At 37.7% G+C, this 11,439-nt stretch overlaps 1 protein-coding gene across 1 annotated transcript in view; it reads right to left on the bottom strand.

Moving 5' to 3' along the window:
• Positions 1-364: 364 nt before the first annotated feature.
• The window catches only part of LOC125034666, a 22,272-nt gene continuing 11,197 nt past the window's right edge, over positions 365-11,439 (bottom strand). Inside the window, exons 8-18 of the mRNA XM_047626568.1 lie at positions 10,937-11,143; positions 10,429-10,665; positions 7,019-7,150; positions 6,592-6,777; positions 5,817-6,008; positions 5,505-5,630; positions 5,004-5,201; positions 4,573-4,847; positions 4,206-4,461; positions 3,833-4,089; positions 365-3,651 (exon numbers count right to left, since the gene is read on the bottom strand). Of these exons, the coding sequence (XP_047482524.1) occupies positions 3,600-3,651; positions 3,833-4,089; positions 4,206-4,461; positions 4,573-4,847; positions 5,004-5,201; positions 5,505-5,630; positions 5,817-6,008; positions 6,592-6,777; positions 7,019-7,150; positions 10,429-10,665; positions 10,937-11,143 (2,118 nt within the window). The 3' untranslated portion in view covers positions 365-3,599. The remainder of the gene's footprint in view (positions 3,652-3,832; positions 4,090-4,205; positions 4,462-4,572; positions 4,848-5,003; positions 5,202-5,504; positions 5,631-5,816; positions 6,009-6,591; positions 6,778-7,018; positions 7,151-10,428; positions 10,666-10,936; positions 11,144-11,439) is intronic.

Here is an 11,439-nt window from a genome sequence, read left to right on the forward strand (position 1 = left end):
ACAGGGGAATACTGTGCCATTAGCTCTCCCAGGCCGTTCATGATTGGCATAAAGTCAGCCTTTTATCCTTCAACATGGTTCACACACCTTAGGAAGTGATAAATCGAAGTTGGAGAAGAAAAGGAAAAGTAGAGGGGAAGAAGAGAGCACCATGCGAAAGTAGAGGAGTCGAAGGCTGAGACCCAAGTAGGGCTGATCCCTGGCATTAGGCCTGAGTCTCCATCAGCAACAACGGGTATGGGATTGGGGGGTATAAATTCAATAATGAAGTGCATTTCGAAAATAAACTTGATTTACAATGAGATTTTTAAATTCGTTTTATGACCTCTATGTACATAAAAATGTGATTTAATAAAACACAAGCTGTCTAGACCTTTTTATTATATTTGGTGTTTTGAAAGATTATAGAGAGTCGAAAAGGGGAATACATTTAACAAGAAAATAAAACAAAACAATTTGCATGAACTATTTCCAAATAAATCTCTTTTTTTTCCTATGACAAAAAAAAATCAATGAACAGTTGATTATGATATGTAATTAACTTAACCATGACGATGGATACATAACAATGAGAATATTTAGAATGAATGATGAATAACCACCTAGTTACAAATGAAATATAACCAAGGTCTTTGCAGGTAACACATAAGACTATCAGAATACCGCCTCACTAGCGCATATTCCAACCAAACATTTCTTGGCTATGAGGAATAGTGGATGATTAGCCATTATGTACAGGATATACATACATTTGTTATATGCAGTAAATGTATATCATATATATGGAATGTTTTTTAACACCTGGAAAGGTGAACGTAAGGAGTTACGGAGGCTGGTTCGCTCTCTGGAAGAAGGGGCAGCGAACACATGTTAGTATTTTTTCAATAAATTGTCTTCATTTTACGAATTTATAAGTAACACACATCCATATATTATATATAATTATACTGTACATGAAAATTAATCTTTGGATGAGAAAAGATCTATATAGATCACAATCTAACTGCAATGTACACCATACATGAAACACACGGTTGCTAGTACATGCAGAGCTAAAAGCACCATTCAACAACATCTTCAACTGGATTATTGATGTCTACAACATATGAATGTACAAAAGGAGTTGGTAAGTCACTTTGGAGATTGTAAGTGCTGGGCCTGCAGATAGTGTGAGCCTGCACTGCCCATTATTTTCTGCTTTATGACCGACAGTCAGCATTATCTTGTGCTGCCTGCACTGCTTGCTTCGCTTGCCTTCTAAAGCAAAGTGTTGCTTACACCATTGGCACTTACCTTACAGGCTGTGTACAAAGTCTTATCATGCAATGGCTCATCACATGCGATGTGGATCAAGCAGCCTTTTTTCGACCCTGCATTACCATTACCAGCCTTCTCGAATGGCCTGCAGCCGAGAATGTTCACACTAAAAGATTCTGGTGTCTACTTTATCACAAAAAATGTTTATGAACACAGTCTCCCTCCACTGTATGAATTTTGTACTGCCCAACACTCACTGGGATTTCAGGGTTCAACAGTTTTACATAAATACTATCACATGGGATACAGTCAAGGCCTCTTGGTCACTCTGTGCCTATAAATTTGTACTGATGCCGTATTATTATTAATATGCAAAGTTAAAAAAAATGACTAGAATACAGAATAGCATTAAATGAATTTTTTTCAGAGTATATAAAAGTTGAGCTTATAAACCCATATTTTGAAATTAACATATATCTCCCAGCTTTTTGTAGATGATTGATATATGCAATACAGTTCAATTTTCAATGACCATTATGCAAAAAATTAGAAGGCCCTCTACACTACCTCTTTTTCTCTCTCAAGCCCAGCATTTTCAGCTGATCTGGCCTCTACAGTTTCCCATATGATAGTCATTTGTATTCCATACAAACCACCATTCTCTCAGTCCCACATATGGGAGAAAAAGAGACCCTTTCACACATTCTATTCCTAATGTCCGCAGAACTAACAGGAAATTTAGAACATGTACAGTAATTTGTTGTTCTCAGTAGTACCATTCAAAATCTTTCATTTTGTTACCCTTTGAATCAAATCAATAATAAATGCATTTACTCCTACCTCTTTGTTTTGTTCCTCTCGAAAAGAGAAGAAAAAGGGAAGTTTTACAGGCTACATATACACAACTTCCCTTTACCTGCTTTGCTAAATTCCAAAGAGTATGAAAACTCTAAGCTATCACATTCAATCTCTCTCAATGATTTCCAACACCCATAACTCCAAATGAGGGATTTTTAATGTTGTATCAGGAGGAACTGATGAGAACTACTCCTGATGCTTTGCCTTATCAGTAAGACTCGATGAGTACTATAAGTTCTTGGCAGTACTTGTATAGACAAAGCCACATTTGCCTCACAAGGCAACATTGGAGCTGGCACTCAGACCTCTATTTCTACTTCTACCAGTACGTGAGGCACATGATCACAAGTGGGCAGAGCGGAGTAAAAAGCCGCTATAAGTTGAGTAAAGTTGACAGGCAAGGTATACAGATGGGCATAATAATGCAAAATTACCATGGCATATAAATCTACACAAGAAGTAATAATAAAAGAGTGATAGAATAAGAGGATCTCATCAAATAATGAGGTTAATATAAGATGGCAACATATCTAAGGGAAGAAAGATAGGTACTAGATGGGTGTTAGGCAAAAGTACATTGTAAATATCAGGATGAAAGATTTCTATAAGTTAGAAAAAAAAAAAAATAGATAGTACATGATAACCTGTACATCCATTAGAGTCAGAGATTGAATCAAGAGTCAAAAGGGCATATATATGCTTGACTTGAAGAGTAAAGCCCACTAGTTACCCTCATACTAGGGAGATACTAGATTTTATTTTACAATCTACAAGTGATGTATTTGTGTAATGTATTACATCTTTGTAACAAGAGTATCCATGATGCCTGGAACATTCATATTCCCATTCAGAAAGTTGCCCAAGAGGTATTAGTAGATCTGAGAAACAAGAGACCATACATTTTCATTTATGTTTACATATGGTACATACTATATAGTAGGACATGATATAAAGCAGTGATATTGCACTGAATTTAGGAATAGAAGAGAGAATATGCCAAGGAGTGAGAAACTGTTAGACTTAATGTATCTCTAGGATGATTTACTTTGGTTAATATTATATGAATGGAAGTCCATGAATTTGTTATATATCCTACCTGCAAAGAATGCTTGCACTTGAACCATTCAAGTTTTCTTATTTTTAAGCAGGCATTACAGGAGGCATTCTAGGTCAGGTGATGTTAAGAGGTTACACACTGTTCTGGGAGTCATGTTACCATACACACTGTCCATGTCATTCATATATTGATGTGAAGACACTTCTTCATGTGGTTTGCTCGTCACACCAGCACAGTTCCGGGAGGTCCTATGAGGACAATGTCTTTTCACATGGCATTCAACAAAAGCAACATTTTTATACATTTTTTACCCAGAAGGAATAGCACAATGATTCTCCCAGCCATTATAGACCACCATAACATTCTGTTTTGTTTCTGGACTAATACAGCCTTAAGGCATTATAGTATCATTGGTATTCCATTCTATTTACATTATATTCACTTCCTCGGATTTGGCTGATAGTGAAGCAACTGATGACCTGAAAGACAAGAAATCAAACCATAAAACACAGATCTCAATATCAGTAATAATCATTTCATATTCTGAACTATGGATGCTCATAGAGCTTAGCTGAATTTACTATCTCTTTTCCAAAATTACAAAGTGAAGATGAAACTCAAATTAAATAGAGGCATCAAAAAAAACAAATATAGACTAACTTTGACGTTGCATGCTTCAGTCCTGAGGAGGATTCTTGACTACTGACTGAGGGTGAGGATCTGCTGCCCTTTTTGAGGACCCGCTCTAAGTAGGCAGCTGGAGCCCAACCTTCGTACGGCGTCCCAGAAACCCTAACGTACCACCAGCCAGCACACCCAACTTTGATCAAGTCTACGTAGTCTCCCTCACGCAGGCTGACTTCAGATCCTCCCATGGCATTGTAGTCAGCCAAGACAAGGAACCGAGATGAGGTGTACTGCAGATAATTTATCAAGTGTTAGATCTAGCCATTTCCTCAAATATGTATTCCAGAGAGTCCACGAATTTTAGCAACAAGATACCTTAAGGGAGATCTTTACAACCTACACATACCTCTGTGCTCTCAGAGAATGTTTCTTGATCCTCTTCCTCATCAGAAGCAGAGTAATCTGATGACCAGCTCTCCTCTTCCTCTTCTGGAGCATCTCCTAGAGTGGCATCTGCAGACTTTATCCGCAGAGAGCGTTTGCCTATTTCCCGACTCGGCTCACCTCCAGGGCGGCCCTCAGAGCTGCTAGAACTGATAGACCCACCACTGCCAGTCACACCATTGCCTGCTATGTCCCATGATGCCGTCTGTCGTAGAGCCCTACAAAACATAAAATAGTTAATGCATGTCACAATACAATCATTTGCAGTCAATTTCTTGTAAAATATGTTTAACATAACCATGTCCTCCATCTTAAAGGAGAAATCTCACCTGTGTTGAGTTGTGGGTGACAGAGGAGGAATTCGAATGCCATTAAGACTGGCACCCTTCTGTATTCTAGCCGAGTACTGCTTGATATTTTCTCCCTTGAGATACTCAAACTGGTCAAGTAGGACCCGCTTTATCTCCTTAACCCACAGGTCCTTGACTTCTGACGAAGGAGCCAGGATGGTGTGGACCTCTTGCCGTCCCTGAAGCCAGACCTCAAACTTTCGAACATCACCTTTATGGCCTCGCACACTCTCTGTTAAACCAACCTGTGACATCTGAAAAAAGAAGCAGAAATAAATTTAATAAAAATAACATTCACTCATTGATAACAGCCAAAATATCACCATATTTAGTTTTAGATACTGAAAATGAATAAGAATATTTAAAATACTTTGAATGGCACAAATACAATCAACCAAGAGCATCCACACCTTCAGGGCATTTTTGAAGTGGTAAGTGGCACGATCTGTATCCTTGCCAGTTCTCTTGGTGAAAAGTAGCATCTTTTCATAGAGGAAAATGTGTCTTTGTGCTGGCTTCAGACGGAGCTCGCGAAGTCCCTTTTTGCTGTCATTCCACACACTGAAGGGGCCTTGCATGAGCAGCTTCCCCAGGTCTGCCAGATTGCCCTGCACAGAAAAAATATATGAAGCTTTCAGGTAATTTCTACATAACATTCTAAAAATGTCAAAACATATAGGTTAAACAAAATATTGAAAAAGGCTTGAAAAAAATCAAAATATCAATTTTGTCATTACTAAACATTATTTATTTGAAATCTTCATTTGCATGTATCATTTACAACCACAATGAGGAAAAAAAATGCTACCTTGAAAATCAGTAAGCTCAAGTATCTTTTCCCTTATTTTGAAAACCTTATTCAAGCAAAGTATAAGTGCAGATCAAACCCATCAACCAAGGAAGGTCCTTACCGGGAATCCTGTGATGGCAACCTGATGCATGGAGTCATTGAGGCACTTGAGGACTGTGAGCATTGTGTCGACCGCCTCCTGCAACTCCCGGCGACCTTGGCTACCTTCTACGCATTTCAGTAAGTCCTGTTTTAAAGGAGTGAAATTCATGAATCAACCTCCCACTTTAAATTACCAGCATGTAAGTCAAAACATATGTCCCGGAACCAACATCACTACCACAATCAGAAGTACCAGCAATCACGACAAGATTAAAAAGGACACTTATCCACTGGAAGGGATGAAAGAACAAGTACACGGACAGATCCTAACCTTCAACAGGAGCTGATACTTTGTGATACGTTGCACAGGCTTCAGAAGGTAGGCACCAAGTGGCAGTTTGTGATGGAGACGACGCTGACACTCTTTGAAAAATGGGTTTTGATCACCTACTTGCCGACGTAGTTCTTCACTTTGGGGCTTATTCTGACAGTACAGTGAGTACAACCGATGGAATGTATCCTTCTGCAAGTAATTAAATACGGCATTATGTATAATCCAGGTAAATCCCATCCATGCTAAGATGTGCAAAATGTTACTTCGAAGCAACACAAAGATCCAGTTATTCTCTGAATTCAATATCTACTGAATTCTGCAGATGTGTTTAACAACTGACAGTATCAACTATAAAACCCGCATCTCAAGTGAGAAATACCTTTACGTTTTCCTCTGGACCCACGTTCTGAGTTTATCTAATATCCATAAAAGTTTGTAAACTTACTTGGTATTTCATATTTCATTCAAAAGTTTTTAATTTACTTAAGCTGCTTAACAGGACAAAAGACCCAAAGAAACAGTAAATACCAGAAAACAGTGGGCATCAATAAAATGTTTTCTTCTACAGTGCTTCAAAGAATTACATGATGTGAAAGAAGTTAAAAGCTAAAAATACCCTTTAGAAATTTTAGTTACATCCCTTATCATTAGTGTGTAATTTTCATGTTTCAGAGGTGTGGATATGAATAGAAAGGACTCATATATCCATCTAGTTAATCATCTACCTAGCTATGTACTATATACACACATTCCAGTTTGCCAATGAACTCACCCTCTGGACAAAACAAAGACCAATTAGCTCTGGCGTATTAATACAGTTCTCCAAATCCCGCAGGAAGACATCATTATGGAAGCGGAAGATATCCTCCATGTTGCCAAAGAGAATATCACTCTTGCCATATAGGTTGATGGGGATAAGAGGCTGCATTTCTGGGTTTAGCATTTCATCCTTGTAGCCCTAAGGAAAACAGAATCATTTTATATGTAATATTTGGGATGTCTGTCATGAATCTGTACAGAACTAGATATCATCAAACTTATTATCACCAGTTTCCTCAAGAGAGAACAAAGTTGAAGTTATGCTTGCTTATTTTCTATAAACAATACTTTAGTACTTTTTCAATTAATTATAATCTATTTACAACCTAACACATAACACACAAACTGAACAGAAAACAGAGATGCCTGCACTATTTTACCTTGAGAATAGAGCAGAGTTCTGATACATAGATTCTCTCTGTATCTAGAAGCTCACGAAGGACATGGCCTCGCTTAGCACGTGCGGCTTCTGCATCACCAACCCAGTCAGGAGAATCTCCGCTGTCACCAAGCTGTCAGAAAGGGAATTCTACATCAGGATGGGTATACACATGCAAACAAATTCAATTAAAAACAATATTGTTTCTTATCTTTCACTATGTCTTTTTCTAACAACCTTTTTCCAGGGGGTCTTTGGATATAAGTCAAGTGATTAATATTAAAGATTACCTTTGGTGTTCTCTTATTTTTTCACTCAAATAAATCAAATATTGTCAGCCAGCAACAGTAAGGCATACAATTTCATTTCTCAACGAGCTGTACAAACGTAAAATGGCAACTTTTGGATGGCAGCAGAATCAAGAAACAAATGTGACCAGAAGTGCTGCTATGACATTTGCCAGGCAGAACATGCGTTTCAAGAAGAGCTGTAATCCCCATGTCCTGTCGCTGTTCTGGACCAACACTGGTTAATGAAGGAGATACAAGCAACCCAATACAAAGTGAATGAATAACAGCAACTTCATATTTTGGCATCCCAACATAAAGAAAAAGTTAGAAACAATGAGGAGCATTGCATCAGTAAGACATACCAGTTTCTTTTTTGTTATATAATTAGTGTTACACTGATGAGATGATTTACTAGTAATTACTGTGGTATTACATGAATGACTATGATCATATCTCAGATCCAAAAAGTATGATCTGGAAAAAGTTTGGTGCAACATCATAAAAGTGCCTAAGTGACATTTCAGTTGAAAAATAATGCTAATGCCATTCTTACATGGCCTAGCAATAAATATAATATATTCTTCTATATCATACCTAGATAAAAGTAGCATTGTATACCAAAAATTGTAGAAACACAAAATATGTCTGAATGATCATAGTAATACTGTAGACCTTGTGCAAAATGGGGGTTTACCTAATACTGTGCAATAAAGGAGAAAATTTAAAAGGTGAATGGAAAACATCATAAAAATGGCCTTTATATATACACAGTTTACATTATTGATTGTCAGGCTAAGAAAAACTACAAGAAACATTCATGCATTTTAACACCAGTGGATCACCATTCAATATATGACAGCTGCTCCCATTGTTCATGTGTGAAGCCATACTGTACGTGCTGTAGTTAAATGCAACACCATAAAAATTCACCAGGAAATGGATAATCTGAATCATGGCTCACTTAATATGTATGAAATCATATCTATCAGCTAATGGACCCAATTTTTTACTCATTATTATGATAATTTCTAGGAAGGCCCTGCTGCCATTTTAACAAATCCCATATGGCTTGTAAATCTGACTGAGAATCAGTTTTTATAAATCAGACATGTATGTACCATATGCTTTTATGCTACCAATTTTCTGAGTATCTAGCATGAATTAATATGCTGACCAACAATAAGAATTATGACAGGCTAGGGACTGATGTCCAAGACAGTGTAAACCAAGGATTCAGCATCATTTAAACTGATACTTGTGTGTTCTAAGTTTTCTAGGTCACTACACTGCCCTGGGAACAGCTTCTCCACACCCAGGATTTAGGAGATTCATCACATTTAATCTGCGGCTGAGTGCTGCTAGAGCAATGGCGGTGCATCGGTGCTGGGAGGAGTCTACAACCACTGGCTAACTGGTACACAGAGAAAATAGTTGCCAGTCACTTACTTCTGTTGTTTGGTTCACATTAATCTGTAACAACTGGAGACTATGTATTACATGTGGGCCCATTAGGTATATTCCTGAAGGCTCAGTTGGAAATCTACATTCATCTCTCAGTGGTTCATGAGAGTAACTCTCCCTCCTTCTCACGACCCGAACACGCTGAGTTCCTATAGGAGCTTCTGAGATTGGTCTAAGGCACGTAACATCTTGTCCAAGGCAGACAGTGACTGGTCGTGGACGATGCCTTGGTGCCTGGCCTCCAGCACTCAGGCGTAACATCTATTTTGAGGAAGAGCTCTGATAATCTCAACTGCAAGTCTTTGGAATCTCAAGTCTGTACAGTAGGTCAGAGTCTGGCTTGTCCCAACAGCCACTGACTTGCAGCTGACAACTACCACTTTGCCTGGAATCTCTTTTTATATATCTAACAATCTTGGACCAGTCATATATAATTCCATCAATTTCATAGCCTTGCCACATTTGCATGTGGATACAGGTCTGCATGAGACAGGGCCCATCTAGCTAAAACTTACCTCACAATTTAAAAACTCAAACATCTATAAGTACTGAACACAAGGACAAATTTCAGCTTCATATATTGTATAACAGGCTCTACTAAATGCCTTTAGAGATGGCTTTGAGTAGGTCCAATAACTGTATATGTCACATAACCTTGTCTCACAGAAATAAAATAATTCACTGCATAAGACTTTATATTCCATACATAAATCATTATGTCTGCAGTATTAAAACAGCAGTGTAATTAAATCTTTACCTCTGATGAATAAATAATTTTATCATTAAAGAACATACATTAATCGTTTCCTTAATTAGCTAATAACCTGTCACTGATGGTTTTCTTCTCATTTAAACATAAAGTTTATTTCCCTTTGGATGAAATAAAAATAAATAATAGATCCTAACTGTTTGCTTCCTTTTACGAAATGATCATTTTTACAATAATAAAGTTATTTATATTTAGAGAAACATAAACAAAAATTGTTGTGTTTACTTTTATAACATAAAACATAAATAATCATCAAAGAGTGTCACAGCAGGGGTTGAAATACTTTTGCCTGTATTTATAACAAGCATCACAGCCACGTATATGGTACTGATTGGAGTTCTGTAGAGTTGAGATATATTCAAATCATTATTACAGCAAGACATATTTAGTGAAATTTTAACATGTACAATTTACAGAATTTATATCATTCGGTAAGAAAGTCTATCCCTGGATATTGAGAGGGAAGGACTTAATTTTTGAATTAATGAGAAAAGGTTTTTATTTAACAATGCTTGCTTTAATGGACTTCTAAGATCAGCACTTACAAAACTGTTTCAGTGCAATGGAGAGCCCATGTTGCAATATAGCAAATTGTGTGACTATATCAGAATTAAATATCTTTTATAATTCTTGCCTCTTTATCTGCATCTGGCAAAGGCTTCAGGCAAAACCAGCGATGCCACCAACAACAATTTATACCTCCCTTGAACCAGACTCCACCACTCATGAGAAGCAACATTCGGAAAGGGAATACAACAATAATTAGTGTGCCAAAGATGGAACATGATCCACTGCAGCTCGATTCTCCATCTGGGACATACACTGACAGTATACGAAGAGGTCAATGAATAAAAACAGTGACACACATCCAAGCACAACATGGACACTCACCTTGGGTAAAGTTGATGCTTTCCTCATGCTTTTGGGACTTTTAGGGAGGTCCGCATGGAGGGGAGATGCTGGGTGAGAGTGTGGGTGAACATTGGCATGCCCTTGTGGGTAGTGGAGTGGGACTGCGGGCTCTGGTGTCACAGCATGCACGGGTCGAGGCAGACGAGTGGCCAACTTCTTTAAGGAACTCTTTCGCTTTTCACACATCATTTGTACATCTTCTATACGTTTCAGTACCTGAATATTACACACTCTGTTAGGATATTTTCTTTGTGGAATAATCTAAAAGCAAAGCCAGTGAGATAATAGCATTATAATAGTGCCAAATAAGCTGAGCTGATTAGCAGGAAAAATAGTCATTTGATTTTCTCATTTGATATGAATTAATTTTTAAATTTTATATGGCTTCAGGTAGTGACATTTTTCCCAAAGGAAAAGAAATCAAGGCAAAAGCAAATGAAATGTATACCGATAAGCACAGGCCAAAAATATGAAAAAATCTTCTCACCTGTTGCACTAAGCCCTTGGTTTCAGGGGTGATGACATCCTCAAACATGGTCCTAAGTTCGCGTGTGGTTCCGAGCCGACTGTACTCAGAGGAAGCCAAAAATTCATCCAACTCCCTAAGAGCTTCCTCAGCAAATTCTGGGGCTTGACATCGCTCTATTTGCTGTGAGGCTAAGAGTTCTACACCTTCTGTGCACCACTTATTAGCCTGTAATATTGCAAAATAATTTTGTGTCATGCTTAGCGCCTCTTGTCTTCTGATTATATATTTAGATTTAGTTTTTCACTGCTGCTTACTCATATCTCCCATAAAGAGGATCTGGTATCGTATCTCCTTCCCTTTTCACTGATAACTTGAAACATCCTTTGCTCTTGTTAAACAGGTGAGAAGCAGCAGTCTAAAAGCTGTTTGTGTTAACAGAAATAAATAGAAACAAACCAAGTGTCTCATAATACCTGAATTACATTGTTTAGGTCCTTCAATCAAGTTATTTATTTATATAT

Source organism: Penaeus chinensis, chromosome 18 (genome assembly GCF_019202785.1).
Source record: "Penaeus chinensis breed Huanghai No. 1 chromosome 18, ASM1920278v2, whole genome shotgun sequence".
Classification (NCBI taxonomy): domain Eukaryota; kingdom Metazoa; phylum Arthropoda; class Malacostraca; order Decapoda; family Penaeidae; genus Penaeus; species Penaeus chinensis.